Source organism: Macrotis lagotis, chromosome 5 (assembly GCF_037893015.1).
Source record: "Macrotis lagotis isolate mMagLag1 chromosome 5, bilby.v1.9.chrom.fasta, whole genome shotgun sequence".
Taxonomy (NCBI): Eukaryota; Metazoa; Chordata; class Mammalia; order Peramelemorphia; family Peramelidae; genus Macrotis; species Macrotis lagotis.
The window spans coordinates 240,978,577-240,999,509 of NC_133662.1; the positions used below are offsets into that span (position 1 = coordinate 240,978,577).

The 20,933-nt window shown below is 41.1% G+C and overlaps 2 protein-coding genes across 8 annotated transcripts in view; one reads left to right on the top strand and one right to left on the bottom strand.

The window, feature by feature from the left end:
* SSH2 (slingshot protein phosphatase 2) overlaps positions 1-14,273 on the bottom strand; it is a 243,608-nt gene extending 229,335 nt beyond the window's left edge. For all 3 annotated transcript variants that reach the window (XM_074189117.1, XM_074189115.1, XM_074189118.1), the window contains exon 1: positions 14,122-14,273. In XM_074189117.1, coding sequence (XP_074045218.1) covers positions 14,122-14,184 — 63 coding nt within the window. In that variant the 5' untranslated portion in view covers positions 14,185-14,273. The remainder of the gene's footprint in view (positions 1-14,121) is intronic.
* Positions 14,057-20,933, top strand: part of EFCAB5 (EF-hand calcium binding domain 5) — a 161,444-nt gene continuing 154,567 nt past the window's right edge. For 3 of the 5 annotated variants that reach the window (XM_074189120.1, XM_074189124.1, XM_074189123.1), the window contains exon 1: positions 14,608-15,010. The gene's annotated coding sequence lies outside the window, so the exon portion shown is untranslated. Of the gene's footprint in view, positions 14,189-14,607; positions 15,011-20,933 lie in introns of those variants that run through there. The other 2 variants (XM_074189122.1, XM_074189121.1) reach the window with 2 other exon arrangements.

Sequence of the window (20,933 nt, forward strand, 5' to 3'; positions counted from 1 at the left end):
CTGAGTTCAAATTCAGCCTCAGACACTTAATACTCACTTAGCTGTGTGACCTTGGACAAGCCACTTAACTCCACTGCCTTGCCAAAAAAAAATCAAAATTGAAATAAATGTGCCTGAGAGATCTTTACTGTTATTGATCTCTGAAAAATCTAATGATTCCAATTTCTAACTGTATCAAATACTTCTGATAAGGGTCTGATAACCAAGACATGAAACTAACAAGTATATAAGACTACTTGCCATTTTCTTCCAAATATTTATATGAACAATTTTCCAGAGAACTTCAAAGTATTCATTAACATAAGAAAAACAGCTCCAATTCACTAAGAGAAATGCAAATTAAAAAACATGACCCCATCAAATTGACAAAAATGACAAAAGATGGAAATAGTTAATGTTGGAGGACTGCAAAATTCAGAACACAGAAGCATTGTTAAAGGAATTGTGAATTGTTCCAATCATTTGGGGAACAATTTAGAACTAAGCCTAAGAAAGTGACTAAAATGTTCATATCCTCTAGATAAATCCTATCCTTTTGACCTCTCCCAAGGAAGAGACCTTCTATATATACTAGTTATTCATTGCAGCACTTTTTTTTTAATTTTGGTAACAAAGATATGGAAACAAAGTAGATGCTCATTGATTAAGCAATAGCTAAACAAACTGGTGGATTAGGTAATTTATTGTACCTTAAGAAATGACCATAAAAAATTCAGAGACTCATGGAAAGATTTATAAGAACCGATTCAGGGACAGTATCTGGATTCAAAACCGGTCTCAGACACTTAATAATTACCTAGCTGTGTGGCCTTGGGCAAGCCACTTAACCCATTTACCTTGCAAAAAACCTAAAAAAACCTAAAAAAAGAAAAAAGAACTGATTCAGAGAGAAGTAAAACAGAACCAGGAAAACAATATTTAAGAGGACTACAAAAATAAAGATAGAATAACAAAACTCATGGCTATGTAATTTATAATAAACAAGTATTTCTAGGAGACGTATGAGAAAATGCACCTCTCTTGCTTCTTTGCAAAGTTCTGGGTATAGAAACCATATTTGTCAGATGTTTATTGATGTTTAGTTTTCCTGAACTACTTTCTTTTTGAATTTTTTCCCCTGAGAGCTCTCTGGGCAGAGGAGGGGAAAAAAAGACAATATAAGAATAAAATATATATTTTTTTAATTTAAAGAAATTATATAATGTCAGTTTTTAAGCTGACAAGTTAAAATCAAAATAATAAATCAAGGGAAAATAAGCAAAATCCGAAATAAATTATTTCATGAAAAATACTATGTTTATTGAGATACTTTCAAATCTTTTTTTTTTTTTTAGATTGTACCAATTCACAGCCCATCAACAATGTATTTGGGTGCCTGTCCTTTTTGCAATTGCTCCAACATAAACGTTCCCTGGCAAAGAATTCTTTCGTATGCTGGAACCATCTTTTCTTTGGTGTAGTCTGTCATTTCGAAATTCAACCATGAATTCAATGTTTGCCTACTTCCTCTTTAAACTTTCCCAGATAAAAAGCTGGTATAACCTCACTCTACTTTACTTGTGTGTTAACTCAAGACCCAATTTTGTGGTTCACATAACTGGCTGGAAATGAGAAGCAGTAAAAGATATCAGAACTTGTGAGCTACAAAGAAAATGCCTTTTTTTTTTTTAAAGGCAACAGGTTCAAACTCTATAAAATGTAGTTTTTTCCTAAGGCTAGATTAGGAGCAACTACAAAAGATAAGCTGCTGTTATTTGTTATAGATTGGAAATCTTCACAAATTTTGCAGGTGCACATCCCCTCCTTTCCTTGTGCCCCCAAAGCAACTCTCTCCAGGTTAACCAGTTTGGGGAAAGAGTTGTTTTTTATTTTTTTTCTACAAGATATTATTGAAAATATTGGGATAGTAATTGTCAAGTATTTGAAAGACTGTCATATGGAAAAGACATTAGAAGTTTCTCTAAATTTCAAGATTTGTGGGACTCCCAAGGGAGAAATCTAAGTTGAAGGGAGAAGAGACAAGGCTTCTGGTTGTAAGGAAGAGCCTCCTAACAGAGATCCAAGGAAAATTAGACTGCCTCAGGAGACAGAAAATCATGATTTTTGAGCAGAGAGAGGATAATTTATCAAAGTTGAGGTGGGAATTCATGATTCAGAGAAATGGACTAGATAACCTCTCATAAACCCTCCAACTCTTAAATTCCCTTGCTTTTTCTATTTTGTGGGTTATAAGTTTTCCCTCAAGATGATTCTAAAACTGAAATCCTGGAGTACTTACATTCCCTTTAAATATCTCTGACTTGTTTGATTTTAATATTCTCTGTAGTTCTTAGAGAGATTTTAACCAAGTATTCAAGTTGTAGGAAAACCCTACCTGTCTGACAAAGAGTCGTTTCCTATTTTGGCACTACTTTGTGTAACCAGATTCCATTTACCCATCATTCTAAGCGGTTTTGAGATTTGTTAGCAAATTAAAAGACAAGCATAAAATGCTCAGAAGTGAGAAAATTCCTGTATGTAGGGTCTGAGAAAGATGTGATACAAAAATACAATATGTGTGTGTGTATATATATATATATATATATATGGGGTTTTTAAATACTCATTTTCTATGTAAATAAACAGTTGCCTGTTTCTTACAAGATTTGATAAAAATTTGATAAAAATGCTTAAATCCCCTTTGAAACCCCCCTTTTTATCCAGTTCACAAGCTCCTCCAGGCTCTCTGGAAATGCAGCCTCTCCCAGCTGCACTCAATTTCAACTGCCAAATGTTTAATAGAGCTAGATCAAATAGATTATTCCCCTTATCTACTGTGTTCCCCTCGAAAAGAAATAGTTAAAACCATGAATTCATTCATCGTCTTTAGAATTTCCACATTTCTACTGAAATACTTTGGTAATTTCCATTCTATTTTCCAACATGATTTATAGATTCATTTAGTTGAAAAGACCTAAAAGTACAGTCCTGATTTGGCTTAAAAAAAAAAAAAACCAGTACCTGGTTGCAATTATCTGCAGTATGCACCTTATCAAGCACATCCAACAGATTAATATGGTGCTGATGCCAGTCTATTAAATTCAAAGGTTCTCAAGAGAGATTTTTAAAGATTACAATTACATCAGTCATCCTGGGCAGTTTTCTCCAGGGTTATTACAAATTCATATTTTGCACAACATACTCCATTATGGAGCCTGACAACTACAAAGTATCTCTACAATTACTGGGGGTGGGGGGAAAGCCCAACACCCAACAACATGTTGTTGCTGTTTATTGGAATTCAACTAAATGCCATAAAGTCAACATTCTGCTCCCCATATCATGCTATGAAAAATGATCTCTGAATAAAAACCCCAAATCCTTGTGCAGTAGTTATTAGCATGAGAGACTTGGGGATTCTTTTGCTGGACATTTTTCATGGCTCCTCTTTGGGCAAAGGGGCTGTGATACTTGAATTCTAACCCACAATCATGAAAGAAACTTCCCTTTTTTAATAAATTAAATAAAAACAATAAGCAAGTGCTATATAAGGTGGTTATTAAAAAATGCTGAATGTGGTAATCAGGAGGAGAGACTGGCGTTCTTGCTTCTCCTGGATGGGTCTCTGATCCAGGATTTGGAAAGTCACTTCTTCAGATCCACAAGGATTCTTTTGAAGAGATGGCCTCCTCTTCTTTTCTTTGTTCATTTCATCAAACTGAAGGAGGGGCTAGCTTTGGTTTTCCTGATCCAAAAAAAAAAAAATCCTTCCTTTACATCCATTTTCCATCTTAAGCTATAAACAACACCCAGACCTATGGTGGATTTCTTTCAGGAAGAGAGGAGTTGAGGAGGGGCTTTCTCTCCATCAATGGAGTCCTCTCAGGACTCTCTCAGGCTTCCAGGGGCCCAGGCTCACCTCAAGCTCAGGTCAGCCTCAACAGCCAGAAGCTCTCCACCAAAATCCCAGGGAAAGTACTGATAATACTCAGAAGCAAGCAGTGAGCACAACCCTGACCCTTCCTCACCCCCCTCAGGGGAAGCTTCTGAACGAGTATTGCTTCACAAGATCCCTCTACCATACTAGCAGAATTTCTTAAATTGTTGTGACTCAAATGTGAGCCAGACAAGAGAACTGGAAGGGCTAAGAATGGAATGGAGAAGCGGTCCCAGAATAAACAGAGGCTCTTTAAATCTCAATCTGAAGGACTGACAGCTTCAGTTTTCTGGTCTATACATCCCAACCTGTCAGGAATTAACTGTGGCCAAATTTTCTGAGAAAAAAGAAAGCTAGAAGGATATGTATTCTATATAAGGATGGAGTTAGATAACAATCAGGGCCCACATTTTAAAATTCACAAGAAAATATATTTTAAGAAGATGTCATAAAATCTGGTCAGGAATATGCTTTCTTCTCCTTGCCATCTGTTTTAGAGTAGGCTTTCCCAGGCCAGCAAGTGGGAAGGCTACAGAACCTTGGGGATCTCTGTCAGGTTTAGGAGCAGAGAGGGCCTCACTGGACACTTTCTCTGGAAAAGTAGCATTTGGCCAAATGTCTTATCAAGAGAGAAACAAAGAACTAGGTGGCAGATGGCCACACTTGCCTCTACAAGACCAGGTCTGTCTGTATTTAAAAAAAAAAAAAAGGTCAGTGGCCTGGAGGGGCAGCGGGTGTTGAAGGGCCTCTAAGCCCTGGAATCAGAAGACATGGGGGTTCAAGTCTAGTTTCACACAGTCCTTTGCTGTGGGACTTCTTCTTGGGGACCCTAAGACGCTCTCAGGTTGCTAGTTTCAGAACAGTTGCTAACCCAAGAGTTCACCACACTGATGAAATCACAGGCCCAGAACAAAACAAAAAATGACTCACTCAGTGAGTGTGTGGCTGGAGCCACCTGAGATACAAGAACAGGAATGTCTGCGAGTCTCCTCCAGTGTGGAGGTGGGGAAACCCTAAGCCTTCCAAACCTCTCCATCAAGGCAGGGCATGGCTCACAGCTAACACGGAGAAAGCACCCATGATGAACCACGCACTGACCGTGTTAAGCACTTTACAAATATTGGCTCCTCTGAATCTGAAAACAACCTTGGGAGGAGCTGTTGTTGTATAACTAATGAGGACACTAAGGCAGAGGATAAAGCTAGTAAGCTTCTGAGGCTGGTTTTGAACTCAGTTCTCCCTGACTCCAGGTCCAGAATTTCATACTCTATCACTTAGCTGTCCTAGAAAGTAAGGGTCTTATCGATATTTAAGTTCTGGTTGAAACTTGGGTCACTTCAGCCCACAACCGGTCAGTCAATAAACATTTATTAAAGACTATAATGGATTGCACGCTATGTTGAGCACTGAGGCAATGGAAAGAGGCAAAAGACAGTCTCTCTAGGAACTCTCAGTCATTGAAATCAAAATCTCCTAATTAAATTCAGTTTTGTTGGGCAGACCCCAACAAGGAAGGGCCCAATTTGTGGAAACTAGACCCTGGAGCAATTTGAAGTCTGAAGCCCCCAGACCACAAGGGAAGAAAAACATGGATTTATATAAGACACAGGGCTTACATACAGGTGAAGGGACCCCAGAACAGAGTGAGGGCCTCAGGGACATGAAGAGTCCTTAGCCGGCCAGAGACATAGTCTCTGTGGGCACATTCTGGGTCCCTGAGATCAGGAGCTTCCTCAAGGACCAGAGTTTCTCCTCCTCTCTCCTACCCTTCTTTTTTACAGTCTCTCTGGAAGCTAACTTGATGCTAGCTCCAAAAGAGACCCTTAACAATATTCACCCTCTAAAATCCATATTAACTGGTTATCATGTTACTGCTAGAAGTTTCCCATCATCCTGATGGCCAGATGTAATATACATTAGTTATCAAGCGAATGAGGTTGACAAAACCCAGGCACACAGAAGCGTAGAATTAGAACTGGACAGGTCTTTGAGGACATAGATCTAACCTAATGCTCTCATTTCATGGAGGAAGAAGGGGAAATTAAGGGAACTTCCTCAAGATCACACAGGTGGTCTCAGAGGTGGGATTTAAACCCATTAACTCCAGAACCAACCTTCTTTGCTTTGTATCACAGTGTCTCCCTTATTGATCAATCAATCACTTAGTGTATAACACAGAGGTTATATCCAATTAGAAATGAACTTCATTGAAAAACATCCAGATTGTTTTGTTGTACTGAAGCTTGCTTGGGGTTTGGAAATTTCCTATGATAAGGAAATTCTTCTTGCAATCATATTTGAACTATATATTACACATCAGAAAACATAACTTTCAGCTGATTGTAGTCTGAGTCAGGAACTCTAATATCCAACTGAAGTCACCTCTAAGTCTCAAAAACACAGGGTGTACAGGAGGTAATTTTTCTAATTGAAGACTAAAGCATAAAGGAATATATAGAACCAAATGATTTTAACTTATAAACAACTAGCTGGAAGCCGATGACCAAAATCTTAATGAGCCAGGGTCCTTCTGCCCTTTGATAGGACTAACACAGACCAAAGGAGGAAGGAATCTGGACTCCAGGTCTGGCTATATCATTAACTGGTGAACTCTAGGCAAATCACTCCAAGTCCCAATTTCTTAATCTAAAAACAAGGAAGGGAGAGAGGTTGGTTTTTCCAAATTAATAAGGCTACAGAACACTTTGGGACTTGAAATACTGATGGAATTCATACATTTTTGGTACTGGGGACTTGGAGTTATAGAATATTCTCAGGAGGAAAAAAAAGGTTCAGAAAAATCTAGCGACAAAATAAAAGAAATTATGCTTATTTTCATACCAAGCATATTTCCACCTATTTTAAACACATGTAAATCACTTAGTAATTAAAAGTGGAAAATATCACTAGCATCAAAATTTCTATGAAATAGGTTTAAATAGAATGGGATGGATAACATTGGATTAAATAAATGATCTCTTGAGGTCACTCACAGCTCTAAAATTCTGTAACTCAATGACTCTAATAACCCAACAATTGTTTTGTACCTCCAGAAATCATTAGATCTAAGAAACATTTAGTAGAAGTCCAAAAGTAGGTTCCATTCACTAATATTAAAATGCATCTTTTTACTTACTGTGTGTTCACGATTGAAAGGGAGGATAGCAAAGAGAGATATTACTGTAGGGGCAAGATCTTACTGTATCTTATTTGTACATTATCTTTCTCTCCTCAGTATTTAATTCAGTCCTTAGCACACCGCACACCCTTAAATGCTTGTAGATTGGTTAAAACAAGATTCATCTCCCTTTATGTATCAAGATTACAAAATGTTCTAGAAATGATTGTTAAAGGATACACAGAACCATCTATCATCCATTCCATGAAGGAAAGAGAATATATAGAATATGACATATCCTGCATAACACATTAAAAGCTCCTTAAAGGTGATGTGAGACAGATGTTCGGAGTCAGAAGTCTATAGAGCAGCCGTACTACCTGAATGACTGATCCTGAGAAAGCCATTTCAACTTTCAAGGTCTCAGTTTCTCATCTGTAAAATGAAAACTCAGACTGAATGTTCTAAGGTCTGTCTCCCCTGATCATCTGAAGTCCACCTGCTCCACCTACTATACACTCCAATGAATAGCAATATAAATGGCACAATATTCTAGGGACAGAAGATCAGACCAGCCACTTTTACCTTTTAAGATAGATATAGCCAATTTCTTTAAATGTTTTTCCAACTACTCCATTTTTCTATTGTGTTGGAAGAATCTACCTGATGAAAAGAGTGGAAACAACCTTCAAGCTTCAAGCTTGCTGCTGTTTAGTCCTTTTTTCAATCACAACTGACTCTTCATGATTCTTTTTGGAGTTTTCCTAACCAAGATACCGGAGTAGTTTGTCATGTTCTCCAGCTCTTTACAGATGAGGAAACTTAGGCAAACTGGGTTAAGTGACTTGCCCTGATCACAGGCAACTGGTATCTGAGTTTGAATCTGAACTCAGGTCTTACTGATGCCAGGCCTAACTTTTTTGAACTTCACTGCATTTTATACAAATTGAAAGTTTATAGCAAATATGCCTCAAGCAGAAGGGGAGAGAAATTCATCTTTATCATTTTTCATTGGCCTTTGAGGGAAATTCAGAATTTTCTTCATTTATTAATGTGGGCAATAAACCATTCCTCTGAAAAGGTATCTATAGACTTTCCAAGACTGCCAAAGTAGTCCATGAGACAAATAAGGGAAGTTTTAAAGACAGATTGATGATGAGCTCAGGAAAAAAATAATGGGCTTGGTGTCAGAAGTCTTGGCTCTATTCACTAGTTGTACAACATAGGTAAATGATTTAAGCTTACACTACTCATCTTTAAATTGGGGAAAATAATGAATATACTATGTACTTCACATGGTGGCTATGAAGTTGAATACCTGCCTTTGGGATGATACAAAGAAAATAATGACAAAATCAAGAAACATGAAGAACTTTGTATATTTCTGATGATTTCTGACCTAAAGCTACAATTCTCTTTAATAAGAAATTTCAAAATATAGCTTTTAAAAAATAATGAAACGGGGGTGGCTGGGTGGTACACGAGCACTCCCAGGAACTTAATAATTACCTAGCTGTGTGACTTTAGGAAGTCACTTAACCCCATTACCTTAAATTAAAAAAATGAAAAAAAAATAATGAAACAACAAATTTAAAAATACTTCTTTTTCATATAGACTAATTACACGCTTCCCCTACTTCCAATTTCTCTACCCAAGGAGAAGGATATGGCTAATTCAGAATAACTGCAACAAGAGTACAATTCTTTTATCTGTCCATAACACTCCATTAAAGTGAATTTTTCTTATAACTGAAACTTACCCTTATAAGTATCCAAATCTCAAAATTTTAATCCCTTATTAGATCCAGGATGTCATTAAGTATGGGCCACAAATCTGGCCTTCTTAAAACCATAGCATCAATTTTTTTAATGAAATAAAATATTTTAATAGAAATTTTTCTAAGTAAATACTATGGACTTCCCTACCATCTTTTAAAAAAAAAGTATAAGCAGAATACTGAACATAATTCCATTTTCTCTATAACTCAGGTTCATCATTAGAAATATCTAATGTTTCATAACATGCCTTCAAGGGAAATGGAGGTGTGTGTGGGGGGGGAGGACTATAATAAATTGCTTCAATCTGCTGGGCTTTTTAGAGCTCTTATGATCATTGCTTTTAGATTTTTCTCTCTTCCTTCCCTGTCAAAATGTCAACTTTCCTATCACTTCCTGTTATGGTTTATCACTAACAGCTTTCCCTTCCTTTTGTCTTCCTTTCCCCAACTCATACTCTGCTTCAACTCCAACAGCCACCCCACCCCACCTCTGACTTGCAGCTTATAGTATACCTTGCTAGGAAACCACACTTGTTATAACTGTCCATACAAGAAAAGTAAACAAAAAAGTCACACTGTATTAAATATATGTGAGGTATTATTGCTATTAATTTATGATGACATACCAAAAATATGCACAATTTACAAAATTAGGAAGGGGGTATTAAAATGTTTTTATTGTTCTTTAGGAAATAAATGAATGAAGAAGGAGCCAAATATTAAGATTACTGCAGGCAAGAGGTTAAACCCCTAGGCCATCACTGCCCACCTCTGCCCTCATAGATAACCAGTTGCCAAGTTCAGCAGATCCTACCTTACGCATGTTATAGACTGATCCCTTCTTGTCTATATCCATATTGGTCATTGGCATTCAGACCCTTCTTATTACACACTTGTCAAGGACCTGGCCTCTGTGCAGCCTCTGGTCCAATCACACACTCAATTTTCCCAGCAGATTCCTCCAGATCACACCAATCCCCTACTTCAACAACTGTCAATGGCTCCCCAAGAGCATAGAATAAAAAACTCTAATTCCTCAACCAAGCATTTATGGTTCCCTCCTTACCCTTCCAGACTTCTCTCTTACTGTTTTCCTACAAAATCCTTCACTTGGACAAATTTGTTTGATTCCACCACAGCAGCCATGGCCACAGCTGTCATTCCTGAAGCACTGCTTGTGGGGCACCTCCCTCTTGCCTAGCTGGAAACTGGAATTGTCTTTCAAAGCCTCAGTCAAATACCAGTTCACGAAGACATTTCTGATCCTCCAAATGAAGGAGATTTTCTCTTACTCTGAATCCTGCAACACCAGCAATCCTTGCCTGGAGTTGACAATTTCTAGCATATGAAAACTCCATCTTGAGATCAAAGAATTCCTCAGACACTGCACATAATAGTAATTCTCTTACTAGTAATCATTGACTAAAGAAATACATGAGGGCAAAAAGCTTTTTGAATGCAGTAGTGCTTTTAAATAAATTTGCATTTTATTAATCATAGTAACATCCAAATAGAATTGAAAAATGAGAATACTGTAAAATGTTATGAGTCAGAATAGAGAAAATATGAGGAATAGCAAATCACTTGCAGTAATTCCAGTAGCTTTAAGAAAGCCTCAATTTATAGATCATGGGTCTGTTTCACTCAAAAAGTCCAAATAAGCTATTTGTACTTAATTGAGTGAAAGGTCTCATATCTCTGCTAGACTGTAAGAGCCTGAAGCTCAAGGCTTATGAAAAAAAAAAGTATAAAGGCATACCTTGGTTGTTTGATTTTCAATGCATTTTATACAAAACAAAGGTATAAGGCAATTCTGCCTCAGGTAAGTCTATCTGCACCATTTTTACAACAGTATGTGCTCATATCCTATCTCTTTGTCACATTTTGGTAATTCTCATAACATTTCAAACTTTTTCATTATTATTTTATCATTTGTTGGTGATCTGTGAGGATCTTTGATGTTGCTATTGTAATTGTTTAGGGGTCCACCCACATAAGACATTCAACTCAGTCAGTAAATGTTCTACATGTTCTGACCACCTCTTCTCTTCCCGCTTACCTGTTCCCTGAGACACAACAATATTAAACTAGACTAATGATTAGGCCTACAATGGCCTCTAAGTGTTCAAGAGAAAGGAAGAGTCAATTGAACCATGTCGTTTTATTTTAAGAAATTGCCACAACTGCCTCAACCTTCAGCAACCACCACCTAGATCAGCAGCCACCAAGACTGAAGGGAGAACCTCCAAGAGCAAAAAAGGATTATGACCCACTGAAAGTTCAGATGATACTGGAATTTTTTTTCAGTGATAAAGTATTTTTAATTAAGTTATGTACATTTTTCTTTTAGACATGATACTATAGTATCATAGACTAGAGTAAAATGTAAACAGAACTTAGATGTACACTGGGAAATAAAAAAAATCATGTGACTCACTTTATTGTAATTGTAGTTTTATTGCGGCAAACTGGAACCAAACCCATGCTATCTCTGAGGTATGCCAGTACTCGATGTGGATTCAAATCCTGACTCCCTGTAAACTACTTGTATGACATCTTGGGCAGGTTATTTAAGCCCTCTGAGCCTTACCTTCCTTGTCTATAAAATGAGAAAATTTGAGTAGATGATGTTTGAGATCCCTTCTCCCCATTTAAGCTCTAAATCAACAAGCCTATGCTTTATATGTGTCTAGTGGTGGCACCTAGAGTGGCTTGGTGGATACAACATTAAGTTGGAATAAGGAAGACCTAAATTCAAATCTAGCCTTAGACAACCTAATAGTAGATGGGTGACCCTGGGTAAGTCACTTGAGTTCTATTTGCTTTAATCCACTAAAGAAGAAAATATAGCAACCCTTCCTGGAGTACTGTGGTCTGTAGGGATCACCAAGTCATGACTGCACAACAACGACAGCATCTAGCACAACGTACCATCTATTAAGTTCTGTAAATGCTTAATGGATGTGATAAAAAGTATTATACAAAAGCCTGTTGAGTTTCCCCGAGACAGATCATTCACTTGGTCAATAAAATGATTTAAACTTTAAGGATCAAAATATAATTTTATTCTTTTCACATCTGTTATGTGAGGTGGTGATTTTCAACTGTTCCATGTAGTAAAAAAGATTTCAAAGCTATATATGTACTCCATAAATTAATATTGTGGCCAAAGGGACTACAAAATGCCTGAGCTTCGTAAGACTTTGAAAGAAGTCAAATCTGAAGACGGTTTAAAAACACAGGTAACAGCAGACTCACAAGACAAGCAGGCCACTAAATCTGTCCTTCAGGTAAGCAAAACCCAAGACCTACATGGTGGAAAAAGGTTCATCAATTTCATACCTTCCCAAGTCTATTTTGCATACAGGGACCTAAAAAAACCAGCCCAGCCCAGCCCAGAAGATCTAGTCAATCTGGCCATTGGGTTAGATGGACAAGATGCTATGGACAGGGCAATTCTGTCCTTCGGGGAGACCTGGACTTACCTACGTGATAAACCCACATGAACGTGGGCCTATCCTACATGAGAGATAAGGACATATCCTGCACAAACACTTTGTACATACCCATTCAATGAAAGAGGATGGATGAAACTTGCTACACTCCTTTATAAACATGTATCATTATAAAGTAAATATAGCCTTCTGGACTACAACTCTACAGAGCCCAAGTAAAAACTACAATTTTTCCTAACTCATCATTTGATGCTACCAATTAAGTTAGCTGCTGGGATTTTTAAAAATTTTTAGGGCTACTAGTTTATTTGAAGTGCAAGAATAATGATGATGATGATGACGTTTCATTTACAAAATGTTCCAAGGTCCAGAGTTCTTTTAACATACACTGTTTCAACTGAGTCTCATACAAAACTATGAGGTAAGTATGACAAGTGTATGTGCTCACTTTACATTTAAGGAAATTGAGGTTAAGTGACTTGCTTGTGGTCATACATCTAATGAGAACTATGAATCCAGGTTTGGATAGCTCCATGATCAGCCCTCTTTCCTAGTATGACAGGACTTCTAGTCATCCTTCAAGACACAAGCTTTTACAAAATATATGGCACAAGTCCGCTGTGGAAACAGCTACTCTTACCAGAGTTCAAGAGTGTAATGTAATGTAATAAGTCCTGTTATATGCAACCTGAACCATAAGCAAGAATAAAAATCATTAAATTTTCCTCCCTATGTGTCTTGTCTGCAGAAGTAGTAAAAATACAAAACAGCCCCGGAATGAAGGAATAGACTAGTAATTGAGTCACAAAACTTGAGCAAAGCCCTTCAGAGGCTTCAGGTCCAAACTCTCTTCTACAGCCAGAATCTCTTCTAAGGCGTCTCGGACTGGTGGCTCCCCAGTCTCAGTCTCAGTGTTTGAACCCGGTTCCGAGCTGGACAGCTCTGTCGGGAAGCTGTTTCTTAGTTATGCCTCTCCCTTCCATCTCCTGGTCCTAGCGGTGTCCTGAGGACCTGGAAACCAGAATCTAACCGGGAGGAGCAGTCCTATCTGGCTGAGGACGCTGCAGTCCGTGGGGCCACACTCCGGGTCACAAAAATGACTCCTGGTGTGCGATGCCAATGTGAGACGCTGGACAAAGCCCGGCAGCTCTCGAAGCTAAAGACAGCCAAGCGCACTCCCCCATTGGCATGGCCTCCTCCTAGCTACTAAGGATGCTTACAAGCTGAAAAGGGGCCGGTTCTTCCCGCCGGTCAGCCTCCAACCTGGGGACACGAAATTCGCCACCTCTGAGGAGGGCTGGAGGCGGCGAGGGCAGGGGTTTAATTAGACCAGGCACCGTGGCGGCGCTCGCCAGCCTGGGGCAGCCAGCCCTGCTTCTGGTTCGGCTTCGGGATCCCGCGGGCTGGCGTCCTCCGCGGCCCGGGCCGGGGGCTTCCACGGAGGGCCCGCCCCCGCCCCCCGCACACCTTTCCCCGCAGGTTCACCTGCCCGTCTCCCAGCGGCTCCTAGCTGCCCGCCAGCGGGGAGCGGGCAGGGGCAAGGGCGATGCCAACGAGTCCCCGGGCTCGGAGGCCACGGCCCCGCCGCCGGAGCATCCCGGGGAGGGGCCCGGGCTCCCGGAGCCGCGGCCGGGGGCGCTAGGACCCGGCTCCCGCCCGGGGGGGAGGGGGCCGGCGGGGGGGGGCGGCCCCGGCGGCCCCAGCTGCCGCCCCCCGCCCCCCCGGGGGCAGCTCGGTGCCAGGGCCTGGGAAGCCGCGTGGCGCGTGCGCAGTGGCGCTCGGCGGGACCCGCCGGGGCTCGGCGGCGGCGGCGGCGGCGGAGCCGCAGTGACAGGAGCGGCCGCCGGGACTCACCGAGGCGCAGGGGCTGGAGGTGGTGCTGGGGGTGGGCGAGCGCTGGACCGTGACCAAAGCCATCTAGGTGCTGCTGGGCTGGCGGGCGCGGGGCATTCTCTTCCCGGTGGCGGGGAGGGCCGGCGGCCGGCGGGGTCTCGGGGCCGGGGCGGCAGCGGGACGAGGCCGGGGCCCGCGGCTCCGCGCCCAGCGCCGGACTCTGGCACACTGACGCGCGGGCGGGCCGGCGGGCGGGCGGGCGCTTCGGCAGCGGCCGGGCACAATGAGCGCGCCCAGTGCGCAGGCGCCACCTGTCAGCAACCGCCTCTCCCGCGGCCCGCGCGCGCCGCCGCCTTAACCCGTGAGCTGCCGGGGCCGGGCCAGCCGGGGCCGGGCCAGCCGGGGCCAGCCGGGGCCGGGCCAGCCGGGGCCGGGGCCGGGCCAGCCGGGACCGGGCCAGCCGGGGCCGGGGCCGGGCCAGCCGGGGCCGGGGCCGGGCCAGCCGGGGCCGGGGCCGGGGCCGGGGCCGAGGCGCCGTGCGTGCCCCGCCAGGAGCCCCCCAGGGCGCCGGGAGAACGAGGAGGGGCTGGGTGCGGATCCTGCCCCGGCCCGCCTCGCGCAGGGTGCCCAAGGAGGGGCCTCCGGGGCTCATCCCACCGCCCAGGCTCGGCCCCCCAGTACTTCTCCCATCCAGCCCTGGCTCGGTCCGGGCTCCCCACCCCCACCTGGCCCGCGGGGCCCCCACCTGCTCGGAACCGTCCAGGGCCCCCCAGTCCGCCTCTGGAGCGACGCTGGCCTGCGCCCCGCCAGCCTGATCGATTACAGATTCCCCTCCTTAGGAACGGGCCCCTGAGTGAGGGCGGCCAGACTGGCCCACGCGCCTCTCCGGACGTGCCCTGCTTTCAGGAAGGCGAGCCTTTTCAGGGCGACCCTCACCCCCTCTTGTAACCCCCACTTCCCTTCAGACAGTCCCAGGACCATTTCAACGAGCTTTTCCCGACTCCCCTCTACGTTAATCCCCCCATCATTGTATATTAACTTTGGATCTGGCTATATTTTACTTCTCTAAACCCCTTTGTAACCCTCCCAACAGACTGAGCTCATGTAGGGCAGGGACCATTTTATTTTATTGTATTTATCTTGTATTGCCCACACAAGGTCTTTTGAACATACTAAACGCTTAATACATTTTTCCTAAATGATTTTTCCCAGGAGTCTGGGAAAACTCAGTGACCTGGATGGCAATCTGTTTTATGTTGCCAATCCTTGCTCATCCCGGGAGTTTAGGATCTTATTGAGGTTTGTTTTTTTTTAATCAGAAAAGCTGTAGTGGATTTAAATGTTATAAAATGAATTTCTCCATTCCTGCTTTCAGGTTCCCCTATTCCCAGTCTTCCCCCACCTCCTCCCTGATACTGAGACTTGAGTGAACCTAGAAGAAAGAGAAGGGTGTGGTTAGAGTCAGTTTAAGGGCATAGATTGCTGGTCCTGCCCCACCCCCATTCCTTTCTGTTTGTCCAGAAATTCTGAAAGACAACAGAATCTTCCACTTGTAGTTCCCTCTCCCTCCTCCCTCTCTAGCTTTCATAGCTTCTGAAAAGAGAAATGTGAAAGCCAACATTTTTTAAAGATCTTATTCATTTTCCAAGGCCCATAAATTAAACAAAAAGACAAGTGTCATAGACTACCATGATTTAAAGCAAAACCAAACAAAAATACAGTAACTTGTCCTGAGAGATAAACCTGCCAGTAGTCATAGACTACCATGGTTTAAAACCAAACAAAAATACAGTAACTTGTCCTGAGAGATAAACCTGCCAATAGTCATGAACTACCATGGTTTAAAACCAAACAAAAATACAGTAACTTGTCCTGAGAGATAAACCTGCCAATAGCCATAGACTACCATGGTTTAAAACCAAACAAAAATACAGTAACTTGTCCTGAAAGATAAACCTGCCAATAGCCATAGACTACCATGGTTTAAAACTAAACAAAAATACAGTAACTTGTCCTGAGAGATAAACCTGCCAGTAGTCATGGACTACCATGGTTTAAAACCAAACAAAAATACAGTAACTTGTCCTGAAAGATAAACCTGCCAATAGTCATGAACTACCATGATTTGAAAGTAAACAAAACAAAAATAATTTGCCCTGAAAAATAAACTTGTCAATAGTCATAGACTACCATGATTTAAAACTAAAACAAAAAAAAAAATTCAGTAACCGGTCCTGAAAGATAAACCTGCCAATAGAGATCAGGAATAGGAGAGAGAATTCAGCCTAATACAAGGAGCCTGAGATTTGGAATCAGAGAATATACATTCAAATCCCATCTTGACTATTTATTCCCTTTGTTGCCTAGGGGGAAGTTATTTAACCTTTCTACTCAGTTTTCTCATGTGTAAAATGAGAGTTCTACTATTTTAAGGGTGCTTAACCTGGGATGAATTTGTTTTTAAAACATTTGGATAACTATTTCAATAGGATTGGTTTGCTTTGTAATCCTAGGTGCTTTACACATTTAAAAACTTTAAGGAGTCCTTCACCTGGCCAGAAGGTTGAGAATGAGACTAGATGATCCATCACTGAGATCTCTTCCAGTCCCTGTGAGGGGATGTTAGGGCAAACATCTCCATATGTAGCAAAGCTAGAGAAATCCCATGGAGACCCAGGGAGTCATCCAAGTCCACCTCTAATTGTTTGTCACTCAACATGCTTGAATCACTTGCCTCCTTTTAAATTGATAGTGCTGTCAGACTGATGACTGCCTAAGTGCTGGGAGAACCGTCTGTGCTGGGCCTTTGTATTGTCTCTGGTACCCTGTGGTTGAAATAATTAGCGGGGAGGCTACATCAAGAATGAGGCACACCAGATCCCTCTATAGTAGAGAATTATTGTCCAGAAGCCAAGATTGTTCTGAACGGTTTTGCCCCCTGGTGGTGGACAATGGAGCCTGGGAACAAATCATTCAAACTGTAAGGTACAGTTAAGTGTTCCTGTGATGTTTTGCAGAGAGCTACCTAGCAGGCAGGGCAAGTGAAGACAAAGCTCATGGGTGAGAACCTTGAAATGCCTTAGAGGTTGGGGAGAGGACTTTTCATTTGAGGGAGAGTTAGCCAAGAAATGTACACAGCAGGAAACCACGTGAACATAGAAAGGAAATGGATGTGATTTGTAAAAGGGAATAATCTTAAGTATTTAATTTCCTCTTTTAACCTGGGCAGTTTATATTTCTGTAGATATTCATCCTTTTCGCTTGGATTGTCAAATTTATTGGCATACAGTTGGGCAAAATAGTTCCAAATTATTACTTTCATTTCCTAAAGGGAATAATCTTAATAAGAAAAGCAAAAACATTTTAGAGTAATTTATTTGTTCCTCTAGGTAATAAGTCTAGGGATAGATAACTAACCAGACATAGATGTAGAGGCTGGAGATGTTTATGGTTAGGGAAGATGATACCATGATAAACACATGAATTGGATTTGAGTGAGGGGATGCTGTGCTAAGTCTTCAGCCTCACTTTCTCTAGAGCCATCTGGGTCCAGTGACCAGATAATAATACTTTTGGGTATTGAAAGAAACTGATTTCCTTTGCAGTTTAATGAGTTTTCTTTTATCAATGATTTAGATGAATAGATAAATAGGCCATGTGTTGACTTTGCAGGTGAAATAAGGTTTGGAAGGTATTTATTAGAGCTAGAATCAGCCAAGTATAATAAGACAGGATTTAATAAGAATAATCATTCTACACATGAGTTCAAAAAGTCAACTGCAAAAAATACCAAGTGAGTGGGGGCATAGCTAACACTAGTTACTGGGGTGGGGGGAAGATCTGGGGACATGACAGTCAAAAAAAGCTATATTGGGGCAAATGGTGGCACCCACCCTGGAGTCAGGAGTACCTGAATTCAAATCTGGCCTCAGACACTTACAATTACCTAGCTGTGTGGCCTTGGGCAAGCCCCATGCCTTGGAAAAAAAACAAACAACTTAAAAAGCTATATCAAAGCATGGGGTCCAGAATGAGGGAGGCAATGGTCCTATTGCTATGTTCTGGTCAGCCAGTCTGGGTAGAGATTCAGTTCTGGGTAAGAAATCATACTCGGAAGATGGTCATTGAGCAGGACTGGAGACCATGACACAGGAGGACTGGTAAAAATAGAATAGGTTGCTCAGAAAAAAAAACTTAGGGCTAGGAGAAGATAATCTTCAAGTATTTGCAAGACTGTATACTGGGAATTATAGTGAAGCAATTTTAGGTTAGATCTAAGGAGAAACTTCCTAATAATTAGTTGATCCAAATTGGAATGGCCTTCTCCAACAGATGGTCTTCCCCATATAGAAGGGATTCTAGATAACCAACCAACCCTCAGTGAGTTCTAGGATTCTATGAAATTTGCACATTTACTTCTATTAATTAGTTTAACCACATTATTAAGTACACAGCATGAGCAGAGAACAATTCAAAGCATCCATATCAATATTTATCAAATCATCTCTTTGATTATGCTAAACACCATACTAAGAAAGCCAAGCCAAACCAAGATGGTATGTACATAAATAGTCCATGGTCTCTGTCATGTACTCCTGAGATTGTTACTAATCTTGATCACCAATATTTAGTTTATCTGGGGTTATTAGACTGGACAGAACTGTCTCATGCTTCCTAAATTCACATAAGATTTATACCAGAAAGCCAATGAAACCATTTAAAAGGAGAGAAACTATCTTTTAGAGGGAATTTAAAAGGGGCAGCTAGGTGGTTCAGTGGATAGAGCACAGGCCCTGGAGTCAGGAGAGCCTGAGTTCAAATCTGGCCTCAGACACAATAATTACCTAGCTGTGTGACCTTGGGCAAATTACTTAAAACCATTGCCTTGCCAAAAAAAAAAAGTTTAAAGAGGGAATTGAAATAAAGATCAAAAAATTGTCAACTGGTTCCAAAAACTGCTAAATGAAATAATGTTTCAAAGGAGTAGTTATAGATCTATAATAATTTTCAATGGGGTGCTAAGCAAATTAATATACCAAAAGCTTAGCAGCAGAACTAGCTTGAATATTTTCCTTGAATCAATGAATCAGTAGGTATTAAGCACTTGCTGTGTACCAGAGGGGAAGAGAGGTGTGGGAAGAGAGAGAGAGAAAAATGTGAGAGAGAGGCCAACAGACAACTGTTTTTGACTACCAGGTTTGGAGCAGAGCTTGGTTATTGATGAATCAAAGATGCCCTTGAGAAATGAATTATCAGAGCAATTTAGGCATATATCATAATAATCCTGACCAAGGCCTCCAGTTCCACCCAACAATTACTCTTTTCTCCCCCCTCCCATTCCAAGCTTCTTCTAATAGTGTTGAATTTCATATATATATATGTATATATATATATATATATATACATATATATATATATATAAAGAGAGAGCTTACTATTTGCCAGTGCTAAGTGCTTCACAATTATCTCATTTGATCCTCACACCAACCCTGAGAGGTACGTCTTGTTATTCCTCCCATTTCACATATAAAGAAACTGAAGTAGACAAAGGATAAGTGACTCACTTAGGGTCCTACAGCTTGTAATATCTGAGACTGCCTTTGAACTCAGATCTTCCTGACTCCAAACCCAGTATTCTAATCTACTTTATTAGCTAGCTGTTCCTCAAATGACCTTTTATATCAGAAGATCTCAGAATAATTTCAGATATAACTTGTTAATATTTGGCTCCATTCTTGCTGCAATTACCTTTAACCAAGGGCAGCTAGATGGTGCACTGGGTAGAGTAATAACCCTGAAGTCAGGAGGACCTGAGTTCAAATTTGACCTCACTTACTAGCTGTGTGACCTTGGACAAGTCACTTAAACCTGATTAACAGGTATCCAGGGCCATCTGCAGTTATCTGACCACTGGATCCAAATGACTCTGGAGGAGAAAGTGATCTGATAACTTAGCACCCTCTCACTCAAATACAATTCATGTACATGTCATGATATCACCTCCTTGATGTTATAGTTTTCTTGAAAAACGAAGTACAATTTTCAAGAGCAACCCTTCTCCTCCCATGGCAATATTTTCATTCACTCTAACTATTCCTCTTTGTAGTTGCTTCAAACCTTTTCTTCTCTCCTCCATCATCATCAAAACTTCTCAGGAGATGATTTGTCTGCTATTGAGAGGATGGAGGTTTCCATTTTCACCCTCCCCCATACATCAAAACCCTTTTGCATCTTCACTCATCCTCTCCTTAATTACTTCAGTCTCAGGGGATGTTATGTCCCTTCTCTTTGTCAAGATTAACCCCTTTATTTCTGCTTGTCATCCCAACTCTTTGGGTAAGTTTACCACATTGACTATTTCATCTCTCTTTTTTTTCAGTATTGTCCCTCCTACCTTCAAACATGCTTAGGCTCCCCTTTCTTTGATACTGCAATTCCCCCAAGCCCTTTCATTGATAAAAAAAAAAAAAGAATAATTTACCAAACATCAAAAATGTAATCTCACAGCACACAATTCTACCATTTGCAATCTGATTTCTAATCTCAACTAGTCTACTAAAATTGTTGTTCCAATTGTCAGTGATCTCTTAATTGCTAAATCAGATGCCTTTTTCTCCATCCTTATTGGGAAACTTTGAAGGTTGAAGGAAACCTTGGAGGGTGTTGAGAGAAAGTGCCCTTCAACAATCTGGTAGGCTCTTTCTGGCATATACTATACATTTATAAAGTACCTAGTATACCTCCCCTCCAAGGAGCTTAAAAATCTAATGGGGGAAGGCAATAAACAACAGGAGAATAAAGGGGGTAAAGTCTAAGGTAGACTATCCTGTGGG